Source organism: Trachurus japonicus, chromosome 15 (assembly GCF_045865225.1).
Source record: "Trachurus japonicus isolate A0001 chromosome 15, Traja_1.0".
Lineage (NCBI taxonomy): Eukaryota > Metazoa > Chordata > Actinopteri > Carangiformes > Carangidae > Trachurus > Trachurus japonicus.
Window position 1 is genome coordinate 19799533 of NC_140921.1, and position 12891 is coordinate 19812423.

Consider the following 12891-nt stretch of genomic DNA (forward strand, 5'->3'; position numbering starts at 1 on the left):
CAAAGACAGAGCAGCTAGGCAGAAAGATCAGCTGGAGGCGGTGCACATGGACCTTTCAGTGAATGCATGATTGTACATTCACTGCAGGCTGCATGAGAACCTAAAAATTAAACATATTTATTGATTTATTGGTATAACTGTTGTTGTTTTTTAATCTTTGGTTTTGTTTCATCAAGATATTGAATGACTTGTAGATAATTTGTAGTGTGTTACTTTCGTATCATGCGAGCACTTGCTGTGTGATTTGGTGAGACCAACCTTGGATTTCAGCTTCTCTATCTGATGCTCAACATCATCAATGTCCTCTGTGTTCTCCAGGCGCTCATACACCACACTCCGAGTCCCTTTTATCAGATTCAGAGGCAGTACAGACATACCGTATGCCTGAAAGACAGAGCAAAACTACCATTATAATCATTGTCAGAGTGGGTTGGTACATATGGCACGTGCATCCACCCACACATATCCACCCCTGCCTGATGACAAGACCATCACAATGGTGAGCATGACAACGGTCAAAGGCAGACTTGAAAATAGCAAATCATATACTTCCTGGTGTTTAGGGCTATGTCACATTTGGTAGAGGAAAAAAGATTAAAATGGTGGAATCTATAATTGTGCTGAGGTTTATTGGTGAATTTGTTGCAACCATTTTGTGTAGATATCACTTCCCTATATCACCCTGATGCAATTTGCAGCTTAACAGTGCCCCCATGTGACAGCACTACCCACTATCCAGGATTTGATGAAATTTTCACAAGCAGAATTTTAGGGAGAAAAATCTGGGTTAGAGGAGGAGGCATCAAGGTGTCATCAATGTTGAATGATGTGAATTTAAATGAACACACAGTGACTTCTCTTTTCTGTTTGGAGTGCATACAATATGTAAATAATGAACAATTACGGAAAGACATACCGAGAGACATACACAGATACATCAAGACATCAAGGAGAGACAAAGGGAATATGTGACAAACATTTTGAAAGGCACTTTCAACTATGAGTGGGCTTCAATTTCCTCAAGGGATGTTTAATTTTTAATTAAAAATGAGAGACGCAGAGACACTAATACCAGGAAACAGACCAATCAATACCAATGAAAATAACAGCAGCAAGCCAGTCCTTCCTTGCTCTGTGTCGTCTTGCTTTTACCAGCTTGGAGGAGTGCCATTTTATGGGTTCATAATAAAACAAAGGGCCCCTCTGTGCAAAGACACTTTCAACCTAGTCAAAAAACGCTGCCCTCTTTCTTCCATTTTTCAAGTGGAGAAACGTCAGAACCTATATTTTTCTAAAACAACTTTTACTAGTTTCTGAGTGTTAGGTATCGTCAAGAATGTCGCATGGGATACTAAGTCAGGCTAGACTATTATTAGTCTCTGCTGTGGATCTCTGCTACGGGCGAATGTCGCCTCCTGCAATGAATCATGGAGCTCTTAAGGCCGGAGCATGTCCCGAATATCAAACACACTCATAAAAGGAAAACCTGCCCCAGATCCCAGGAGGAACATTTCCCTTTCCCTCAAATGTGCAACTACATGGGAGAAATATAAAAGAAAAAAAAACAAAGGTGTCCCTCTGCTGGAGTGTATATTTTTAGTTCACACATAATAATGCATGCTCATTAAAGTTATTTTAAACCCCACTGTGGTCAATAATAACCAGAAATAGCTCAGAGGGGAGTGGGTGGGAGCATGTGTGTGTTTGAGACTCTATGCATGCATTGGCAGAGGGGGGATTTACTGGTTGAAGTCATTCAGAGAGAGTCATGTGACTGCTGAGTGGGAAGAGGGAGAACTAGGTGGACACAGGTCTCCTACACAAGCCTCGTCTTTGTTGCTCTTTCTACTTTCGACGATGGAGCTGAAAGGGAGAGGAGCCACCGCCTGCATTCTCAATACATTTCGGTGAAGCCAATCCAGTGTAACGCCATAAAACCATTTAGTATACAAGCTGGCTTTCAGATAATTCCACTGATTTCCATTAAGCCTAAGAATTGGCAGTACTGTCACACATGTTGGTTTCCCTACTGCTGTTTGATTAATACGACAAATTGAGGAATTGAACAAGTCAAGCTCCACAAACCTGATGCAGAACAATTTTAATAATGTGTCTTTGTCTGTCTGTACTAGAAATTAAAGAGTAATTAGAGGTCATAATGGTCTGGAGATGAGGCTTACATAATTCTGTGTGAAGCTTTTTTATGTTGTGCTATCCATATTTTCCATGAATCCAAACTTATAAGTCTGTAGTAGAGTTGTGATGATTGACATTAATATTGATTTACCTGACAGCTGGAGAAATGATCGCCAGTTGTTGTGGAAATCTACAGTGTTTTAATTTACTGCTTAAAAGCTCTAATCAGTCTGCTAAAGTGTTTCACCAGTAATTTCCTATACATGTAGTTCACATTCAGAACTAAAATGTAATGGGAAATAGCCTAAGCTCTGCACCCTCAAGCACATTCTCTGTATGTTGGTACATTTGCACATTTGAGAGAAGGTTCCCCAAGCAGTATACATGCCACTACTTAGCTCTATCTGGTCGTTTCTCTTACATGGCCAAGTCACATTTTAAGAAGCGGAAGAATAACTAGGCGGAAAAACATGATGACTCTGATGACTTTTGTTTAGTTTATTTAATCAGTGGTGAAAAGTGCACTAAGGGATCTCAGCCTTCTCAAAAATGGTGATAGTTTTGAAAATCAGCCCTTCCTCCCCTCCGTGGTTGATATTATTGATTTTTTTTCAAAATGAGGCACACTGTTCCTTAAAGTCTTTACATTTTTTTTGTGGATTTGTTGATTTCCAGAGATTGGAACTTCCCTCCAACATACTGAGGGCATATTTAAGATGAATTGTCAGTTCAAACACCAAAAAGGTGCAGGGCCAAAATTTCAGAAGGTTTTGGGATTAATAAGAAGTTAAAAAGGCAATGTGTATCCTCCTAATGCTGGACATAGAACATGTGGAAGTCAGCCAGCCATGATTGTCAGAGTCTATCACTTTTACGTCAAGCAACACATACTCTGGGGGGAAAAAATCCACGGACCTTCCACAGAGATGGATGCTCCGTTGCTTCAGGGGTTGATTGGCAGTTTGGCATTCATAATGTTTTATCCTCTTTTCAGGCAAGCTACCACTCATACATCAGGTGTTGATGAGATGAGTTACTTTTTATTTTTGTTTGCTTTGTGTGTCTTTTTTGAAGCCTTTCTTCTTTCATGTTTCATGTGAGTATTAATAGGGACATTTCAGACTGATTTTTGTCACAGACACTGCTCGACTATGATTGATCATTCAATTTTCTCAAAGAAAACAATAATTGCTTTTTTAATGTGTTTATTTTTCAGTACTTGGAGACCAATGCTGATAAATTTTCACTCAACCACAATATACCTATGGTTAATCGTTTATTATTGTCAAAAATATCCAGGTGGCTGACATTGGAGAGTCCCACACGCATGGAAATCATTCAAAATTAAAAACTAACCAGATTAGTCTGGTATTTTATCACCTTTTACATCCAGGAGTAGCAAGGTTGCTTCTTAATTCCGAGGCTCTGGACTGTTATTATAATCGAGGTCAGGACTGACAAAGTGGTATGATCATGGGGCCATGCTATGGTGACACAATTGTACTGAAATATTCAAGTATTATTTAAATATATTTAAATATTTAGTTTAGGAGAATCGTAGAATGGGGGACAGTGACGCTCACATGGTGCAGGGATAATTCTCAGCTATATCTAAGCTCCTGCACACATTGGACTCTATAGAAAAATTGAGTATCCATGAGATATGCTATATTTAAAGTCCACAAATTAGCTTTGAGAATAATTTGTTTTAAAACTCTACTATGCCATCCACAGACTTATCTGTTCAATTGTTAACATCATTATATCTCAGTGGTTCAGGTCAGGTGCAGCAAAGATCATGTCCACAGTGATGATTTAAATATCATCTTCACCGCCCTGAGTTATTGAATGAACTCTGGATTCTGAAGAAAATTGTTCAAATAATGTTAGAGAAACCCAAGATGTTTCTCCAAATAATGACAGACAGACTACAAGGCATGGATTTTCAGAGTAATTTTCTAAAATTGTAAAGAGATGGGCCCAACAGCAAAGCCTTGCTTGAGAATCTGACACCAACACAAAACTCTGACGATTCAGATTTGTATTTTAAAGACAGCTGATATATATATTCTCTTTCTCAAAGATCAAAAGTGGGAATCTATCAATAAGCCAAGCAAATATTTGTCTAACTTGGGAAAGGAGCACATTGACAGCCTGTCCCAGTCATTAAAAATTAATCAGGTATTTTAGTACAGACATCCTCATGTCACATATTTTATTAATCTTTGCACAATGTGACTTTTTAATACAAATATTCTTATAACTTTTTCCCCTGCAATGCACAAACAGAACAACAAGTTCAACTAGAATTACTGCCTTGTGGCTGTGTGCCTCCTAGTTTCAAGGTCGTGTTTATCTAGAGTCATATAAAATGTTTACCATTTGTTGAAATAATTATTACAAATAACTGCCAAGTGAAGTCCTGAGTAATAGGAAAAAGGTGTTTTGTGAGGTCACATTTACCACGAGCTTTGACCACAAAGGTCTAATCATTTTTGTCATTTCGACGTTTGAGGCAAATTTGGAGACATTACCTTGAGTTCTGGAGATCTTACATTTGTATAACCACCGCACCCACGACCTTGGACCCTAAAATCTAATCAGCCTGTCCGTGAGACCTAATGTTTTTGCCAAATTTAAAGAAGTTCCATTATGTTCACAACACTGGGGCGGGTCTACAGACAGAGGCACAGACAACCCATGAACAATATTCCTCTAGCTCTGTCTGTCGCCAGCAGAGGCATAACAATCTTACTGGGCAAGAACACCTCACAGTGAAATCAATGATCTTTTGGACCTGAAAGACTGATCAACTCCTAACTTTTCAAAAACTTTCCAAGGTCTTCAATCTGACACCTGGTTCAGCTGCCTCTCTCTGATGTGGTTTTCTTTCAAATACTATGAAGGGTTTGGCAGGTGTTTGCTTGACATTGACTGAAAACCAACAGCACAGCTTTTGGACAAATGGATAAAACATATTTCACTAGATGTAATCTCTTAAGAACAATCGGCTCTTTTCACTGCAGATATTTTGACTTCTGAAGCAGCACAGGTGTGGGTAATTACCTCAATGATGGCTCTATAACTTCAAATGTCCCAGACAGTGACACTAAACTCCCACATACTGAGTACTTTGAATAGCAGCAAGGGGCTGAATAACAGCCAACATCTCCACCATGAAAATGGTCTTTTGGGCTTTGTCATTCATTCATTGTGTTTGGCACAAAGTTTGAACCAAAATTAGCTGTTAGCTCCCTGCAGATCAGTTTTTTAATAGTGTATTATTAAATTAGTTTTTGTCGTATGCCTCTCTGTGTGACTGCAGAGAGTACTTGAAGTTTCCTACAGCTGCAGTGGTATCCAGTCCCGTTTCACCACAGGTGATGTGAGGTATCGATCTTCTGTTAAGACATGTTTATTGCAACAAAAGGCTCATTATGCTGATGACACCATGATTTCTTTGGATCAATGTTTGATATCAACTGATTGAGTTTTATTAAATCCCTCCAGTTCTCCTGTCTCAGCATTAGTACTCAGATGATTGGTCACTGTTTCATTTATTAGTCATTTAATAGATTGGCAATCGGAAAATAAATGCAACAGATTTGATGAATGAACTGAAGAAAGCTTGCATAGCTAGCATTTGATTTGAGTCTACACGTGAACTGAAACTGTATGACTGAGTATCCAATCCAGTCATTCACTGAAGCATCCTCCCAGCAGCTGATGAAGAAAGCTCAGTTTCATCTGTGTTGTGAAGTAACTAATACAGGCAAGGAATACTTTTACAAAAAAAAAGTTAGCTTTCATTGCAGTCATCTCGCATGAGGGATGAAGTAAATTCCAATGTTTCTGTTAAATGATTTGACAGCAGACATTGAAAAGCACTTTCCACACATTCATGGCCTAGATTAACCCTTTTGCACAATAGTATTACAAACTATTAAGAATAGAAAGTATTGCTTCATGGCATGGGGTTTTGTCTGAGGCTGTGTATTTATATTATAAAGAAACAATATTCAAGGCCAGTCATGGTTGACTGAGAGGCATCTCAGGCTGCCTTCAGCCTCAAAACTTTTTTTTTAGGTTCCTAAAGACCTAGCAAGTTTTATTCTTTAACTGCAGTAGTAAGACATCAGTGTGGTTAAAGGGCTATATGAGAATCAGGGCCGTTACACTCTTGTCAGCTCTAAAGCTTATGTTTGATTATAAAAATTAAACACTTAAAAGGCTGCATAGGATCCATCCTTTGCACCTTTTTACACCTGTTTCAGTGAACTTTAAATCAACTTGGTAACATGGGCAGATTACAGATACAGATAAAGTTATGGTATGTTTTGTAAGCCTCTATCAGTACCGTTGGGTATCACCATCTGAGATTAATAGAAACATAAGTTGCTGCCCTGATAAAACTAGTTTTATGGAATTCCTTCTTTTTGTGCCGAGCATTCTGGGTTTTTAAACTTTTGACTTCAGTTAAATATTAGGAGAGTGGGGAAAACATATCTATAAAATATAAACTGAAAACATCAAATGTTAATACTAAATATAGAAATCAAACAAGCATCAAAGCATTGGAGAAAACCTAAAATAGTGACATCCCTCTGATTCATTAAAAGCCCCCCTCTTCTCAGGACAATCTCCGGGCCTGCCTGAGATTAGATCAACAGACATTAATCTCCTCAACTTTACTTCAACATCAGCATCTTATGGCTGGCAATTTAAGAGCAGGAGAAAGGTAGGTCTACAGGAGAGAGTGTCATGAGAGTCATAAGTCAATACACAAGCCTTGCTTTTAAATGAAGCCAAAGGAGTTCACATGATGCATGAGCTTTGAGATCAGCCTGATCAGTCTCATGTCGTCACTGCAGGGTACAATCAAACATAGTGGGAGATAATACAGAGGGAATATGCATGTGCAAACATCCCAGATCATGCGGAGGATATTTAATGTAATTATGGATTTGCATTCACTTTTTATTATTGGATAAAATCCTCACCAATAGAAAGTAAATGTAGAATAGTGACTACTCTTAAAGGGATAGTTCAGTTTTTTGGAAGTGGGGTTGTATGAGGTACAATAATATCTGCAGTAGACAGCTCTGCTCTCCCCCAGTTAACCATACCAGCGCATAGTGCTGGACAGAGACACAGGTGATAAATGACTGTGAACAAACCCAAACTAACAGCGTATTTTCTCTGCCTACAAGAAGTCCCAGCTCAAAATAATACACCTGTTTAAATTTACACTATTTTTTTAAAGAAAAAAAGCAGTTTATCTGGAACTAACCACTTCCCTCAGTATTCCTCTGTTCAAGCAGGCTGTGTGATGTGCTGTATCACGCCTTCTGTTTAGTGTAGCAGAAAGTTGGATAAACAGACCCAAAACTTTGTCACTATTTTGCTTTTAGAGAAAACAAGCATTTAATATAAATTTTTGTACATTGCAGGAAGTGCTTTTAAAAAAAGAAAGAAAAAAGCCACAAAACCCACTTCACTTTGTACGTGTTTTAAGTGCACTAAGTTGCAGTGGTTACATTAGAGTTGTTTACATTACGGGTGGATGGCTAGTTCGGCACAAAGTGTAGTGATAAATTCGCACAGGAGAACATTTCCGCTCCTTATGGAACCTGTCACTTAGATTCCATTAAGTTAATCACGCTTAATAGTAACAAATTGAAAAGAATGATAAATCACCCAGCTCTTTGCAAACCAGGGTAGGCTGCCACCAAGAACAGTTTTGCCGCTTGCAAACAGATGAGAGGGGAGAGCAAACAAGGGAGAAAAAGAGTGAGAAAAAAAGTGAGATAAAAAGAGCTTCTGTATTTATGTGTGTGAGAATTTAAAAAAAAAAAAAAAAAAAAGCAGGGGCAATTGCTGTTTGTTGGCCAGAGGCCTGATTTCTTTGATTGACTCCATCAAAACAAGACACATCAAAAACAACAACACACTGGGAGTTATGATTTCCACAGGGCATTCACAGAGTCCATATCAACATGGGGTCAGTGCAAATCTAAGCACGCTTCCATCCTTAAAATGTACTGGGTAATTACTCACTCTTTAGAGAACTGTGAGAAGCAAAGTGAGAGAATAGTGGATAAAATCCCATCTGAGATGGATTATATGTCCTAAAGGGAGATTAGTTCTACAACTTACTTGACTGGGTTGTATATTATTCATTAGAGCTCCACATTCAATTGTTGTGTAATTTGTCAAATAGGACTCTTTGAGCTCAACTGAAACTGGATAGATTGGGGTTGGCTGTCACTTTTACTCCCGGTCGCTGGGTTGACACTCGAGGAGTTTTTTGTATTTTTTTCCCCAGTAGGCGCTACTCCCACCCTGACACCAGCAGCACCACCACCAGGGAATATTCACAGTCTAGTTACCAAGATAGCGGCTATGAAAAATGGACAGCATTAACAAGTGTTACAGCACAGTCAATTTTCCTGATCTGGGAAAAAATGAAAAACTGCAGAATGCTGAGGGAATCAAAATATAGGCATATATTAATGGACACTGAGGTAGATCTATATAGTATATATAAATAGACAGCAGATAAGTGGTTGATAAGATGGAGAGGGGTGCACATACATCATGCAAAAGTCTGGGGAGCTCAGGTGAAAGACAGCAGTCTGAGCAATTTGAGCAATTGAATGCCAGAGATCTAAAATCACAAGGCATTACTAATACTGAAAGGCCACTCCATCACTAGGTACATCTCAACCACAAAGATGGGAAACCATTTGTACTTTCAAAAGTTTAAGAAACCGCACTACACCTTAAGGAATATTTCAAGGAAATCACACACTATCAAATAGACATACAGTATCACACTGAAAAATCATGTTAGGTAAATCTGACAAAACCAAAATTCCTCTTTCACCAACTCATACTTCAGAACATGTTCTATGTCAGAGGTTTCAAAAACAACAAGTCACATTAAGCCAGAGGGCTGGAAAGGTCTGGGAAACATCTCACTGGAATATTTGTCTTAATTAGTGTGCTGAACGCATGAAACAACATCATCCGCTTGTCTCAAGTCCCAACTCACCGTGTAAGTGATGACTGCCAACATGCCAATCAAGGTCAAGGTGCTGATGGAGAAAGACAGAGCAGGTAGACCATCTGCAGGCAGAAAGACAAGAGAGCCATTAGAGACTTGATCTTGACCTCTGAAAGAAACATCAATGGTCTTGTTGACACATGTGAAAACTATCAAGAGTCGACTCTTCTGCGTGAACTTTGACAGTATTTCAGTCATGTGTTTGCTTTTCAAAACTCAACATTGACAGCCAAAACCCCACCGCACCGGCTTTATCAACTGAGTAACATTGCATCTAAATTTCTTTGAATATCCTACAGATGCTTCCAAAACAGCATTACCATACTTCTGTAGACAATCCAAAGGGAGCATTTCATAAAAGCTGTTTGACATAATCTAGTTTGCTGACAAACCCCCCCGCTGTGCAGAGCAAATATTTCAAAAGCAACAGGAGAGCTGTGTGTCTTGGTGGGATAAAAACTATTTTCATACACTGAGCCAAAACTGCTCTTACCAAACTGAAGCTGGTATAGGATGCAAAATACAAATTAGCAAACAAATGCTAGCTACCATTACTCTGCCAGATAACATTTAAGATGGGTGGTACTTGATTTACAAAAACACTTTGCTTATTTGTAGTATAGGCTAGTAAAAACCTGATGTATATATATATATATGTCTAAATTACCCTACATCCTGTGGGAACTTGAAAAGAGCACCCTCCTGTTCATGCAAGGTCTGTTTACTTCTCATGTGGAGTACAAATCAGTTGTAAAATGTCTTCTGTTGATTAGCTTTGTCAGGTCCAAGGAAATAATCCTCACCAGGGCTTGGAGTATGTATTTTTAATAGAACCTTCATTATCAACTGGACATAGATACTGGGAGAATGCGAATTGACCAGATAAGGAAGGTCTGCAGGGATGTTTTTAGAACTAGGGAAATTGTAGGAGCTAGCTTTTTGGAGCTGGGATCTACCAGAGCATCACAGCTTGTTGGTATCTGCTGTATGTTGGTTCCCTAACCTTGTTTACTTACAGTGCTAGTGCTGTAAGTAACATAATGATAATAAATCCAGCTGGGGAAAAAATGTTGATATTCAATTTCAGCTAAATACCAAGAACACAGTTGCAAAGTTGCATCTCTGTGCTTATGTTTCTAAAGAGGCGATTCAGGGAATTTATTCCCTTGAAAGCAATTGTGAAGAATGTTATTCACATGGACAAGGACATTGCACCATGTTGGTATACTGGTCCTGTTGGATTTAATATATGCCTTAAATTAATACACAGAAGCAAAGTCTTCCTCTGGCGACGCATCTGGTCACCATTTTATGTATTCACTGTCATTTCATTCACTGATTACCAACGGTGTTTAAACAGCTGGATCTTTCAATGTATGTAGGTTGAGTTGATGTGTGTCACCTCTGATCGAGGCAGAGAGGGGACCACCCATCAGGCAAGGGCAACAGTAGGTGTCACACCAGCTGTCAGAGCTGGAGTGAGAAGACAGCGATTGATGAAGAGACTGATTGCCTCTCTCCCCTGTCAAGATCCCACCTGTCGTAGGATTCCATGTAAAAGCTACACAATGGTCCCCCCGTAGATATCCCACATCCTCCCAGCAGCAACTTCATAGCGCCCGGCCCACCTGTCAGCATGGGCATAGGTGGCTCTCTGCTTGCCTTTCTCCTTGACAGTGGCATTTGATTGGCAAAATTAAGTCAGCATTCAGGGCATGTGTGAATTGTGCTGTTTATAACATTTATCACTTTCTTTTACAGGCATTTCACAAGCAGCGGGACAAAGAGGTGGAAAATTGAGATAAATTATATACCTGCTCCCTATTGTATTGTATGCAAAAAGAAAACTTTGAAGTCTGACGGCTGGGCCGAACATTAACATTTGAATACATGTTTCCTATCCCTGAGTGTTTCATTGCGATTTTGCTACCTTTGTTTAGGGGCGAGCATGGTGAAACAGACAATAGCTACATGTTCTGCATGGAGAATATTCTGTTCGTGAATGCTACACAAAGCGAAGGATAGATGTTTGCTGCCACTCTTCTTGGTTTCTTGAGCAGATTTTCTGGGGATTAAACAGAGGGAATATTGTCTATTATCAGTGGTGCTTCCACATCTGTACAGCTTTGATTCCTACAGCAATGGAATGAGGTAGCTCTTATCTCATCCTGCATATAGCCCTTCAGGCTTGTGTGCATGCATGAGAACTGTACAGAAAGGAGTTCATTAAGGAGCTCCTTTCGCCCTAGCACCCTACTTCTGTGTAATGACAGGATCATTAAAAGTGAGTTGGAAGCAGCTGTATGTTCAGGGGGTGCAATATAATATAGCATATAGCATATGGGGACTTATGGCAAAGATGTAAATGTTATCAGAGACCATCATGGTTGGTTTGTTTTCTCTTTGTATGGGTAAGACTGAAACAGAACGGAAACAGGGCCAGATAATAGTTTGTATTTAAGAGGATATTTTAGGCATGAGGGACACCATGCTAATATAGATGAAGCACTATCACAAAGTTGAGGGATGGGAGAAAATGTCAAAAAGATCAATCAAGATGAGATCAGCAGCATCACTCCTGCTCCCTCACTATGAATCTGTCATCTGAGGCCTCAAATAAATTTAAAAAAATGATAGCCTCTATTTTTACCCATGTTACTTTACAGCCCAGTTAGCAAAACACAACACCTTTTACAATGCACTCTGTAAACAATGGGTCACCCATGAACAGGGTTGCTTATCATTGTGTCGTAATTGCGTGCTGCCGAAACCGGTGTCAACTGGTTTCAGTCTTTAATCAGTTTGCTTATCCTCCTGTTCTTGCATATACAGTAATTTAATTCAGCAAAACTTCCAATAAACCTGTCCTCATGCATATGTATTTATGTCGCTGTTGTCAGACAGTGGAACAAGTATTAAATAGTCAGTACAAATGTATTGCTATATTATGTGTGTGTTAGGGTCAGTATGAGCAGATTTGTTCATTTTTCATCAATAATAAAGATGGGCAGGAGAAGTCAAATGCTAGAAATCTTGCTTGAATACTCTTCCTAGTTAATAGTGGACTCCCACCCACTCCATCCCCCCTCGAGGCATCTTCAAAAATACAAGATTTTACTGTATGGTCCTGAATGCCAACGTTAACAGCTACTGATGCAGGCATGCCTGGAACATTGTAAGAAATGCAATGTTGGAACGCTAAAAGATGTAGTGGACTTAATGAAGAGTTGCTGCAAAACCAAAACAGTCAGCAGGGTTATGTGGCGAAAGTGCCGTTCCTTTACACAATTAACCTCCCATCTGGAGAGAGAAGACATGGGGATTAGAAAAGGGATGATCCTCACATTTCCTCCTTAGCAGCCGAGCAATTTCCTCCTGTGCCAGGGGAGAAAGGCTAGGGGGGAGCGTGTAGGGGTCCACTATTGTGAAGAGCGGCAGATGGTTCAACTTCCTCCATGATTCCCAGATGGCAAAAGGCCAGAGGACTGTTAGGAGTCCATACTTGGCAGTTTCTGCATTAGCATGAGCATAAGCAAGGGCAGTGCTCAATTCAACAAGTGAAGATGTCAAAGAAGGGTATGTTCACTACGCCAGGATCATGCTGTGAGCAATCAATACTACGTAGATATATTATTTTAACTGGGTAATTTGATTTCCTGTTGCATGCTGCTTTTAAGTGCTTTTGCTGC

At 39.4% G+C, this 12891-nt stretch overlaps 1 protein-coding gene across 1 annotated transcript in view; it reads right to left on the bottom strand.

Moving 5' to 3' along the window:
* lmbrd1 (LMBR1 domain containing 1) overlaps positions 1–12891 on the bottom strand; it is a 51553-nt gene that overhangs the window by 19576 nt on the left and 19086 nt on the right. Inside the window, exons 7-8 of the mRNA XM_085800306.1 lie at positions 9191–9264; positions 259–384 (exon numbers count right to left, since the gene is read on the bottom strand). Of these exons, the coding sequence (XP_085656432.1) occupies positions 259–384; positions 9191–9264 (200 nt within the window). The remainder of the gene's footprint in view (positions 1–258; positions 385–9190; positions 9265–12891) is intronic.